The sequence below is a fragment of the Larimichthys crocea genome, unplaced genomic scaffold (genome assembly GCF_000972845.2).
Source record: "Larimichthys crocea isolate SSNF unplaced genomic scaffold, L_crocea_2.0 scaffold319, whole genome shotgun sequence".
Lineage (NCBI taxonomy): Eukaryota > Metazoa > Chordata > Actinopteri > Sciaenidae > Larimichthys > Larimichthys crocea.
The window spans coordinates 276,772-289,961 of record NW_020854203.1 but is presented as its reverse complement, the minus strand read 5'-3'; the positions used below and the strand labels follow the sequence as shown (position 1 = coordinate 289,961).

General features: G+C 43.0%; 1 protein-coding gene across 4 annotated transcripts in view; it reads left to right on the top strand.

Moving 5' to 3' along the window:
- The window catches only part of sema5ba (sema domain, seven thrombospondin repeats (type 1 and type 1-like), transmembrane domain (TM) and short cytoplasmic domain, (semaphorin) 5Ba), a 176,088-nt gene that overhangs the window by 104,852 nt on the left and 58,046 nt on the right, over positions 1–13,190 (top strand). For all 4 annotated transcript variants that reach the window (XM_019252967.2, XM_019252966.2, XM_010729895.3 and 1 more), the window contains 3 exons: positions 5,746–5,808; positions 6,550–6,648; positions 6,762–6,975. In XM_019252967.2, the coding sequence (XP_019108512.2) occupies positions 5,746–5,808; positions 6,550–6,648; positions 6,762–6,975 (376 nt within the window). The remainder of the gene's footprint in view (positions 1–5,745; positions 5,809–6,549; positions 6,649–6,761; positions 6,976–13,190) is intronic.

The window sequence follows — 13,190 nt, the reverse complement described above, 5'->3', positions numbered from 1 at the left end:
GGCGGCAATTTGTGCCAAAATTGGCCATATTGTCAAATTGCGTGTGTGTGTTTGTGTGCGTGCTGGATGTGGGTTGTTGCCTAAAATAGCAGATGAGATGGACGGAGAGTGGAAAGAGGGGTTCACGTTGAGGAGTGGAGGGCAGGAAATGAACGGGAAGAAACGGTTTATGCTTTGAAGTGAGGACACGTTGAAGACAGACGGCAGATACTGTAGATAGATGATCTCTCTCTCCGTGAGGTGGTGTGTGAATATGCAGATTCCCCTCCTGTCTCGATTGGTGAGGTAACATTTGGAAGAAAAAGCCTGCGGTGAAATGCAGCAGGATGAATACATGAGGAGCCTACGCAACAGTACTTTATGAGACATGGTATTTTTCCCCTCCATGAAAATCTTCCAGATATGCTAAATCTGCTTGTATAAATGATTAATGAAGGTTTTTAGACTTTTTTCAGGCCTCAAAGCATGTTTAATAAATACATAAGGACGGAAATGTTCATTATTGCATCACGAGTTATTGGACTAATATATTTTGTCACACTCATTTTAGTCAGAAAAATGCTGCATTCAAAGACATAATGTCAGCTTTACATAGTGAGTAACAGCTTAACCGTTTCTTATTGTTCAGATTCATAACATTATAAGCTCCATGTTTGGAAATTGTTTTATATTTTTCACACTTAGACTAAACTCATGCCAGTCCAATCCCATTGCATTGGTATACAAATCTATCTCGACTATAACAAGTGGCAGACAGCGTCTATTCAAACAACCATTACTCCCCTGACACACTTATTTAAAATATTCATGAGTCCTAATTAGTTGTCACACATGATGTTAGCAGTGTGTCAGCGGCCTTATCAACATAGCACCACATTTCAGGAAGGACCACATTTGCAGCCGCTCTCTGCTCGCAAACTCTTTACTTCATTAGTGTTTCCCGTTCTCCATCTCTCTTTTATTTCCCTCCTCCTTTCTCTCGATTTCTGGTAAAAATAGAATTCATTTTCAAGCCCAGGCACCATCATTCTGCAGCAAAAGTGATGAATCTTCTTCCCTGCCACTAATTGTATTTTTTATTTTTTTGCTATTTTATTTGTGTATAAAAAAATCATGTTTTGTTTCCCCTCTCTTTCCTCCTTAAGGAAGGTGCTAGGGGCAAGATATTCTTATTGTGTCTAAGGAGAGGCAAGATTGGGAGAAATTGGGTGTCAGACTCCAGTTTGCAGTGTGAATTGATGGCAGGCAGAACACATGGCTCCTGGCCTTGCTAATAGATGGAAATGAACCCTAACATGAATCTGAGGCTACAGGCACAAATAATAAACAGGCTCTGTGGCCTCGGATCTGTTTGAGCATGGAAAATGTCAACAGCTCGTTGTCTCAGAGACTTGTTAATTGTGTGCTCTTTCGTGCATCGGGGACATTGATTTACATTACATTTCAAGTGTTTTTTTTTTTGTTGTTGTTGTTTCTTCCTTCACATTTATGCTTTTGTCTATAAAATCTACAAACATTTTAATACTGATATTTGTAAGTCCACGTGGGAAAACAACAGTTCTAGTTGTTTTTCCAGAATGTGGCATTCGTTCTCTTGTTTCATCGACTATGGAGGAGAGGCGGCATAAACAGAGAATGAAGACTAATTACAAAATCACTAAGAGAGGATGTTATTCTTCACAGATGCCCTGATGTGTAAAGATGGTATGAGAAGAGAGCTGAGCTTCAGCTCTGCTTATTCCTTTAACCTTAACCATAGCAGTGACGGATCAAAGGGTCATTCTGGAAGGCAATGACAAAAAATGAAGAGGATCTGTTTATTTACATATTTTGTTTTATTTTTTAAGACCTTTTTTTAATATAGATTTTCAATAACCCTAAGTCAACAACTGGACTGCGACAGAGAGTGTACCTGCACTCTGAGCCTCCTCTGCAGTACAAATGAATAATAACACATGAAATGTGTGAAAAATAATTTACCCTCTTCATCTCTTACCTTTGGTTATATCGGATTGTCGTTTTTCTGTGGAAATCCTGCCCACACATTATACAGCTTTAATTCATCCCGTTGATGGCAGCCAGGCCATTCAGGGCTCGGCACAGAGGGAAGGTATTTGAGGGAGAGGATGTTGAGGCGGAATTGGTATTCTCACAGGCTCTGTGTGAGTGTGGCTTTGTTCCAAAGTGGTGTGAAGAAGATGGACAGAGAGAGAGGGGGGGGGGCACGGGGGAGGGAGGGGAAGGGGGCACTTTCTGGTGAAGGTCAGCGGGTTAAGCCGATGGGGATCCTTGGAAATGGGCCCCTACCGAAAAGATGGTAATGCCCCAAGCCATGATTCATCGCAAAGGCATCCATCACTCTGTATGTGTGTGTGTGTGTGTGTGTGTGTGTTTACAATGACGTCATCCCATCAGTCCTCAGGCTGTCAGGGGCTGACAGGCAGGGGCTGTGGAGGAGCAGTGTTTTCATTTCAACAGGCAGAGACATGGACTGCCACAGAGGAGGCGGGGCTGCTCTCTGAATGACAGGTGCCACGCTGTTCGCTGCGCTCATGGGAAATGGATTTGAGGTTGTCGTTGGCCGTCTGCGCGCTGCTTGGCGGCAGCACAAGTGGCATGACTAGACAGACGAGCTCCAGCAGAGCACATTAGCTACTTTTGGTATTTTTATTTCTTCATCTACTTCATGTTCAGTGTCTGGAGCTCAAGTTTCATTTTAATCACAGTTTACTTTATATAGCTGTCCCCTGCCGCCGTCTCGCTCTCCCCAGCGTAGTCTGATTCAGGTTAATTGAAGGGAGCTGCTGTGGGAGACGGGGAGATGAGCTGTAACTATCAATATGGGCCAGAGCCCACTTACCAGTGCTCAACCGGCCGCAGGACTTAAACATAGCTTTATTACTGTCATGAATTTGTCTCAATCTCGACTCCAACCTGAATAATCCAAAGTGTCTGGTTTTTATGCTTCGTTTAGTTTAGCTCTGTTGGAGCTGCTCTGATCAATAAACAATTGATACTGTGATAAGTGTAATGTGTCGCTTGTAGTGACAAACTCACAGACGTATCACTGGACTTTGCAGTTCCCCAACAGCTCTGTGGAGCGTTTCACTGTCACACTGGTTTTGATGCCCGGCAGTGTTACTGTTTTGGTTCACGCACTCCCTCGCTGCTTTCATCAACCTGATCTCTAGCTGCAGTCGCAAAGTTAGCAGCTCCAGTGCACATAGAGGAACATCTAGCAGCTAAAGAACCAGATATTTCCCTTGGGAGACAAAAACAGATGTGGACATGCATTCAGCAGGTGACTCTTAATGTGTCTCTGCATGGATGCACATGTTGCTCAGAGCTGGCTGGATGTGTAAAAACAACAAAAACATGTTCACTTCGACTTTATAATATGATCAAATGTCAGTGTTGAGAGACAGTTAGAAAGTTAAAGGGGTTAAAAGATGCATTGATTGATTTTTGACCACCAGGGGGCAGACAATCTCCAAAGACACAGTGTCCTGACATATAATTACTTTAAAGTTGTTTTGCCTAGCGTGTTTCTGTCCACCTGATGAATGGATGCACGGATGTGCACGGATACAACACGTTTCGAGCATCGGAAGCGCCATTGTCCTTTTCAGAAGCATCCCAGAAGTGTCTTTCCACTCTGCCCCGTGGAGAATACGTGGCTGTTCTATTTTTGAACAGCCTGCGTCAGTCTGCACAGAGCAGCTTGAGCTGGCCGGAAGTCAGACAGAGAAATGGCATAGAGAATTTGGTCAATTTTCTCAGTGCAGCTTCCAATCATAAAACAACCAAAAGAGAAACAATTACAACTACATATATCTTAACATAACATCTTTACATATTTAAACCAAAGAAAAATGACCAGTTAACAAAGTCTGGAAAGGCGAAACGCTCTGCTTCTGAAATACTCCTGGTGGGGTTAAAAGTCGAGCGGAGAACGAAACAAAACAGCATCGTGGCTGCAGTCTGATGGAGATGTGCCTGGTGGGCTATACATGTTCCACCAGCCTCCAGCTAGTTGCTAACTTTGTTCTGTGCTAGGAACAACTGTTGATTGATGGAGCTTTAAGTTGTCTCAAACCATCAAACATGGCATCAGAAAAATGGATTTCCTCTGCAGTGTTTTGGCAGCCCAAACGGTTGGCGGTGCGAGCAATCAAAAAACAATCATATACTGATGAATGCCTTTGAATATCATTTTATAGTGAGCAATAAATGAAATGCCAGGACAATGTGCAGATGTTTGACTAGCTCATTAGGCTGTGAATAGTCTGATGTTTTTGTCCATTAGCAAGAATTTATGCAGAGGCTAATCATCCAAAATCATGAACTTCCAATCCTTCAAGCATCAATACACTCCATGATCTGTGAAATAAGAGATCTATTTATACACTTTAAACAGAAAGAAGCACTCAGCGAATTTTAACTCAACATTTTGTCCCCAGAAAGATTTTGGCAGTTCTCTCATTAAATGTGCTTAGACCGTTTTATTTCCATTTAAATTCCTAAAGAGCTATATTCTCTGCATGGAGGATGGAGAGGAAAAAAATGTGATTAACTCAAAACTATATTTTCTCAGCAGAATTCCTCACTGAGACTCGGGGCTGTACAGTGTTTAGGCGCTTCTGCTGAGCTTTAATTACAGCGAAATGAGGATCCGAAAGAGCTCGAGTGATATCTGCAGGACGTATCCATGCCTACAATAAAACTGTCTTAAACTGCACAAAGGTGCTTCACATGAGCTACATAGTGAAATCAGTTTTTTTCCCCCCTGACGTTTACTGTTTATTCGAGTCCTCCATTTGGCACCCGGATAACTGACCTAGTTTAGTGTTGACTTTTGGTTGGCCTCAGTTGCAGGATCTGCTGAATGTTGGGTCCCCCTTCAACCGATTGTCCTGGGAAGGGCCTGCTGCCGGCCCTCTTGTGTATCACACTAAAGCCTTTGGGAGAAGGCAGAAGAAATAAATAGAAAGCAGACAGAAAGATGGATGGATTGGTGTTATTCTATATAATGGCAGACTTTCCTTTTTTTTTTTTTTTTTTTTACTTTAGACATTTAGGCAACCTTCCTATTTGGGCAGTGAGATCAGAGAAGAGGAGGAGATGGAGGAGGATGAGTAAAATGAGGCCAGTGACACACAACAGGAGGTCCTCTGGCACTTTGCATATATACATTTCATGCCAAGAAAGGGACATCTCTCAAACCTCTTAACAAGAGCCAGTGTGGCATGTGTGTGTGTGTGTGTGTGCATGCATTAGTGTGTTTGCAGTGCAGTCGTGCAGCGCTGCCGCCTGCATCCATAATTAAGCCCAAGACACGACCATCAACGGGAATATAATTGGCCAGTCGAAGTGAGAGGGGTGGGGTGAGCGGGGGGGGCAGAGTGCTGCAAACTTTTTCGAGCGAGAGATGGAGAGGGGAAGAAAGAAGAAGAAGATGGAGAGAAATCCATTTACATGCTAATGCCGTTCCTCAGCCCTTCAACCGCCTCGTTGGGTACCTTGCCCGCTACCCTCGAATAAGCTCTTGGCTGGCAAGCCGGTCGCCATGTTTACACAATAAACAAACAGCAATGAGGTTAAAGTCTTTTCATGCATCTTTTTGTGCGTACCTACAGTATTAGCAACAGTCAGATGTTGCGTAACTGTATGTGAAGGACTCAGCTGATTGCTTTTCACTGTCTTTGTCATCCCTGAGGGTTTTTTTTTATTGTTTTTGTCTCCTAGGCGACAGAGTGGGCACCGGACGAGGAAACCAGGAGGTCCTGTCAGAGCAAAGGCAAAACAGAGGTAACCTCCATCCCGCCCCCAATTACAACACTTCATGTCAGTGGCGCCTGGCTTACACAGAGGCCATCTTGATATCTTCTGGCTCTTGTGGCGAGGGCCTTATGAGCCTCATGGGAGGACTCTGTACAGAGCAGCTATTTCATACCCTTCAATCAGGAGTTGTTTTTCTTGTAGTGAAGAGAAAGGGCAAAGAGAGGAGAAGGAAAACAGACTCAGGCAAGATAGTGAGACACAAAAGAACTGCCTTTCAAGTATGTCTGATAACCAGCGCCATGATCAGCTGGCTTATTTCGATTATTTTGTGAGAACTGATTGCGACGTCATTCTTATCTCCTGCGGCGCCTACACAGCGAAGGGTGATACCTAATACACAAAACAGACAATCAGTTCTCTGCAAAGCCTGCACCACTGCAATTACCTCAGTCCTTTGCCACAACACAAAGCAGCAGCGTTTACAAAAAAATGATACTTACATAAAACATTTGATTACAAATAAATCTATTTCACGCCTTTGTTAAAACAAATTTGACTCTTCTTACTGAAACACGCACTTGACTTATTGTAGAGCATCTGTCAATGCCACTTTCAGCTCCATTCAGCTGCCAACGAATATTCTTATTTTTGAACAATGGACTTACGAGAGCGAAAGCATGCAGACGCTGAATTGCTTTGCTCCGCTTTTGCTTTCCGTGCTCTGCTATAACTTTCTAAAAGTTTTCCTTTTTTAACACGTCTCTGCAGATTGAGTGTCAGAACTACATCAGAGTCCTACTGGTGAACAAGACGGAGGTGATGACCTGCGGAACCAATGCTTTCCAGCCACTATGTATCACCAGAGAGGTATGGATAAGTTTGTGCTTTGTGGTGTGTCATTTTGTTGTAATTCGGCGAAAACACTATACTCTTAACCTGGCTACTCTCCCTTTCTCCCCCTCTCTCACGTTTTCTCGCAGGTGGGAAACATGAGCAGCGTCCTGGAGCGGGTAAACGGTGTTGCGCGATGCCCGTATGACCCTCGCCACAACTCCACGGCGGTGGTGACGGAGAGCGGAGAGCTGTACGCCGCCACCGTCATCGACTTCTCTGGCCGTGACCCCGTCATATACCGCAGCCTGGGCGGCATGCCACCTCTGCGGACAGCACAGTACAACTCGAAATGGCTCAATGGTACAGTAACACAGCGAAATGCATAGCTGAGAGTATACTTTATTTATTTATTTATTTTAGTTCTTGCAGAAATACTATAACATTATTCAGAGTTTACTGGTTTGAGTTACAGCTTCGTCAGTGTTTTGTCTGAGCCGTGAGAAGTCTAATCAACCAGGATTAGTAATCTGATCGGGTCTAAAGTCACGTTGGACTTCAAAATAATCCACCCAGAGTTAAATCGTAGGGTAAAGACTCTTGTCAAACAATAAATACCCTCTGTTACTTTAAGCATTTTCTGAGGGTGCAGACGGGCCAAGTATGCACTTGCTTCCAACACAATCGGCACTTTTGCTACAGCCAAGATAGATCAATCCGACAGGGGTGTTTTTCAAAGGATTACAAAGACTGTTTGGATTCACAGTTGTGTGTGGACCACACAGTACAGGTTAAGCATAGGAATTGGCAGGATTCATAGAATGGCGGAGGACATGAAATGCTGTCAATCCTGCCGGTGTCCGTGTCAATAATCTCCCTGCTGCTGACACCGTGCCTTTTTCCTCTGAACACACGGCAGCAGAAATCCATTCATCCACATCCTGACTCCAGCAGAAATGCAGATGGACCTTCCACTGGAAGAGGCTGTCATGTACCGCTTTGATATGCAGAAAATGATTAGATTACTGGATTCATGGGAGTGAAGGTGATTGACAGTAGATGCACTTCCTGGTTGAGTTATGAATATCAGGTTGTTTTATTTAAACAGAAGTCACAGAACCTAATATTAAAACCTGTTTAACATTTTGCTGTTCAAATCTCACTTTCAGTTTTTTTCCATTAGCTCAATTTGCTTTTGTTCATCCACTGGCGATCATTAGTTGGACGAGGTAATGCAGCCACACTGTTTCGCTCTTCTCATTGCATCCTTCAGCACAGTCAGAGAAATACAGAATGAGAAAAAAAACATTTGAAAAAAATTGAAAATAACTCATCACAAGCTTGAAGCTTCACCCAACAAATGATTGAAGGGCAGACCTCTCAGAAGTTCACAAAGTGACTGTGCTGCTGTCTGAGAGGTTCATGTGTAAGCGGCGATGAGACAAGGACGAAACAATAAAAAGAAAAAAGGATTTGTTGCAGGCTCTACAGTAAAATTCCCATATCAATATAACTGCAGCTACGATTAATGATTATTTCAGCTTTTATCAATGTGTCCATTAAACATTAAGTCTTAAAATGTCCATCATGATTTCCCAAGAGTCCAAGGTGACGTCTTCAGACTGCTTGCTTTGTCCCAAGATATTCAATTTACAATGAAAGGAAACTGAGGACAGCCACAGCGGCAAAGACTCACCAAATGCTTGACATTTTCTGCTTGATAAAAGGCTTAATCCAATAATCCATCATCATCATCAGTGGTGTCGATGATTAATTAGCTGTCTTATGACTAATGCACTAATCAGGCGATCATCAGCACTAAATATAACTAACAAATATTCACATAGGTCAGGCCAGATGAGAGAGCAGCCTATATGAACAATTTGGACTGTAGAGAGTTGAAGGAGAGACATGGATGGACAAGATGAAATGTGAAGAGTGAAGGTGGTAGGTGGGAGAGTGTGAAGGTCTGTGTGTGTGTGTGTGTGTGTGTGTGTGTGTGTGTGTGTGTGTGTGTGTGTGTGTGTGTGTGTGTGGAGGGGTGAGAGAGTTGCAGGGCAGGGAAGAAGATGAGGATGAGCACAGAAGATAGACTGAGGAGTCAGTGAGCGATGTAATTATTCCTCACGGCAGGGAGAGGGTGAAATTACAATACACAGCATGCTTCACACCATGCAGAGACTCTGCCTGTGTGTGTGTGTGTGCACTTCTGTGTGTATGTATGTATTTAGACAAGCTGCAAGTGTTTTCATGTGTGTTCAAGCTATGTGTGTGTGCTAGAGTGTGACACACACACACAAACACACACGGAGAGAGAGTATGTGGGAGGGAAAAAGATGAGTAGCAAAGTAGATAGTGTCTTCATAAGCATAATCACAGCTGGCTGCACACACAGTCAAACACACATGTTGCGCTTCCACTCTGGCTACACACTCACACACATACACACACACACACACACACACACACACACACATACACACACACACACACACACATCCATGCCATCACAGACAAAGCCTGCTTTGCTCCATGGCTTCACTGAGGGTTATGGACTTGTGTTCCTGGTGGATTTGGGGTGTGAATGAAAATCTCATTTCCAGCTCTAAGCCTCTCCACTTTAGGAGAACCGAAAGCGGGGAGGAGGGGGTCCGGGATCTAATCAATCTGTTCCCTTATTGGATTGGTAGCCTGCCAGGCTCCGACCAACAGTGTCCCATCATGCATCTGAATGACACGGGGAGCTATAGAGTTTCCCGTGAAATAATCTAAACAATTCCTCTGTACTTCTCCCAATCCCCTAAAGACTGCAACAGCATTTTTATTTCTATGTATGTCATTCGCTGCCACTCTCACTTTCGTAAAAAAAAAAAAAAGGTATAGTCAAAACAATGTAAACTAAAGCAGGAAATGTCACAATCTCTGAATATAACCTGCTAACACAACCTGTCAAACATTTTTCATACTAAATAGCTTTGGGTGCAACATAATGAGGAAACATCTATATATATATTTCATATTTTTTCCTCCAGCTTTTCACTGCCAACACATGTAACATGTCATATTCATACAGATGGACACGGTGGCCATTATAACCTGTCACTTCTCACTGTTATCCTCCTGATATCTCCATGCCAACGCCATTTTCCACTGCAGCTACCACCACCAGTCAGACCTCTTTCCCTATGTGCTGAGCCCTCGCTATTGTTATCTTTACTATTATCTTTCAGTATGTGTTTATTAGGGCGGATGCGTTCTCCAGTGCAATCTTTGATGCTGCATTTCATTGTAATTTTCTCGTGTACTTGCAAAAGATGAAAATATATTTCCTTAAAAATGAGAGAACTAAAACACATAAATACAGAAAGGTTACAGCACAGAGCATTAAAGTGCATTGTGTGTGTCAACCGGTGACCAACATTGGTGCGTGTGGGTTGGGCTCAGTGTGTTGATGATGCTGACTGCGTGTGGGTAAAAAGCTATTCAGTATTCTGCTGGATTTGGCACAGATGCTCCTGTACCTTTTCCCAGACGGCAGGAAGGGAAACAGACTGTGGGAAGGCTGGTGGAGGTCCTCGATGATGCTGGAGGCTTTGCAAACACAGTATTGATGGTAAATCTCCATCAGGATGGGGACAGGGTCACCAGTGATGCTGCTAGCTGTCTCCACTATCCTGTTAAGATGGTGTAACAGAAGTATCTCATGACACTCACTGTATAGAGCAATATATAATAATATTATTTACAAAAACTCAACAATGCCCACCATGAGCAAGCACTTGATGACAGTGGCAAGGAAAAAATGTAAACTTTAAGAGGCAGAAACAACAAGCTGAGCCCTCATGGTGGACAACCATCTGCCACTGTTTGAGTTTATAGAGGAGGACATGGAGGAGGGAAGGGAGAGGACAGAGAGAAAGAGAGGGAGAGAGTCGGTTACCATGATGAAGTGAGGCCATAAGTTAGAATACTGGTGCTTCTGTAGAAGGTGACGAGGACTGGGGTGGGGAGACTTGCCCTTTTATAGTCTATGGTGGCAGATCGAGCAGCTGTTGGGGCTTTTTAATGATGGCCGAGGTGTTAATGGTTGGGATCAGATTGTTCACAAGGTGCACTCTCAGGAACTGACCCTCTCCACAGCAGCGTCGTCCATATTTAGCAGCATATGATGGTGCCTGCCAGCTTTCCTGAGGTCAATCACCATCTTGTATGTTTTAATCATGTTGAGGGAGAGTTAGATATGACCATAACCATTATATTATCTGTTAACGTTAACCAAGTACTTTAGTCGCATAAACCTTTGAAGGTTAGAATCAGGCAAGGCGGGGCAAGTGAGAGGAGGAACCAGAGAGTGTTCACTCCTCTCACTTGGTGTACTTTGAAGAACCCTTGCTGCTTGCTGCTGTTTAAGATTCGTTGGAATACAGATTATTGGTTCTTTAAGTTGACCCTTAACAACAAAAGGGCCGGTTTGAACTGAACGTATAGCTTTAATTTGGCTGCTATTCCTAACCTATTGAGTAACATATGGCTGCATGTGGAAATTATTCTTATGTTGCCATTTCTAATTATAAAGGGTCATATTCTACAACTACTTTTACAGAGGGCCATTAGTAATGCGATAATAATTTAGATATTGTAATAAATACATCTACTGAATTACTTTTTATTCGTTTACCCGATGTTGTATTTAAAAGTATATATAATACTTTAATTCTAATTATTACATTTTGAATAAACTCAGGGACAAATACTATTTACATTAAACTCTGGGAAGAATTTGTTGAATGAATGGTTCTTCGAAGAATTGATAGAAGGTTCCTCTTAGAACTAAAAAATGTTCCCCTATGCCACCGCCATGAAGAACCACTTTATATTCAACTCAAACTTTTATTTTTGAGGATGTTCAGAGAGCCAAGGAGAGTGGTGTCAGGTTCTGAGATCTGCTGAGGCAGGAGTCAGGCCGGGACAGCTACGGACATGAGAGACAAAAGTTAGCAATAAATCTAAGCAAAGAGGCTTTAGTTAAAAAGATGAACTGGGGAGCAGAGTGCACGAACTGTTCAGACTGGATATGTAAAGCAGAGACACCCACACACCTTAATCCACTTCTGCTCCTGGTTTAACAAGCAAGAGGTAGAGCTGGACATTCAGAATCACAAACACAACATGAATAAAGACGGCATAAAAATAGCCCTGTATGGTGTCACAAGCATCCTCTTCACATTAAAGGATTGCCTTTGCACGTGTTTGTGCGAATGCTAAACAGCTTTGCTCTTTGTACTGTAACTATGTTTGATCTGAAGCGTCACATGATGGCAGTGACGGCAGCTTCGCTCCTCCAGCACCCAACCAGCCTGCCAGATTGAACAATCTGTTTACCACTCAGCGGGACGCTGGAAAAACTCTATCCGTCACATTTGCACCCACGCAGCCTCGGTAATGTGAGGCAGAATCTGTCAGCTCCACCTGCCCTTTGCCTGACAGTCAGTACAGTGTGCATAAACACAGGTATGCAAACACTAAAAGACCTCGGTGTACATCAACAGAGCAGCTCAGGCGTGCTGCGTACACACATCCATTACATAGCTGCTACATGCATGAACACAATTAGCTCCCGCACACGGACTTCAGCTGTAGGGAATGTACTAACATTCCAGGGATTGTCTTTTCAGCCTCAGCTACAGTAATTGACAGTGACCCAACAGGCGTGACACCACTCGCTTGTTCATCTGCATGCTTGTTAGCACCAATTAACTCTCTGAACGGGGATGTACATCACAGTGATTGGTTGTTGGTTGTTTTTGGTCACATATATGAATACTTAATGATAACTATGGGCGTAATGCATAACAATAGTAATAACAAAGGGTTTGTTCTATTTTCTTTAACGACATTTTTGCTCATTAAGCCTTAGATTATAAATGTGTATCGAGGATGCACTAATGAGGGCCTCCACTTCTTTAGATCACCTGTTTAATGAGCCACCACGGTCATCCGACTTTCTTGCAGAATAACTATGATTATCAAACTGTAGGACTTCTGCCTTTAATATAGAACTTGATTTAAGTTAACCAGAAAGTTTGGAGCTGATTGTCTCTATCTTAAAATCGTGTTTGGACACCAGAAGTGTCTTCACCTGCAATCGTTCCAAACCACAGGTTGTTGTTTTTTTTTATCTTAGATGTGAAATGGAATTACGGGGCTGCTGTATCTGTGTGTTCCTGCTCCATTTCAAATCTTATTCTCTTATAAAAAGCCTCGCTATCCCCTCAGGCACATTCCATCATAGCTGTTAACAGTTCATGTCCACTGTGTGTGTGTGTGTGACTGTTCTCTCTCTTGTTTTTATTATTATTATTTTTGTTTATGGACTTATGCACGCATCTGTTCAAATTAAGATTCATTCCTCCATATGCTTTTGCACTTGTGTGCATGTACGAGTGTGTGATATCACTCGCAATAAATGGGTCCCAGCGGGGAGCTGAAATGACAGTAGCAGAGGAGTATTTTCTGTTTCATCGTTTCTGCGCACGAGTAGTACTCGCCTGAAAGAAGAAGAAAAACACAGAGTTAGA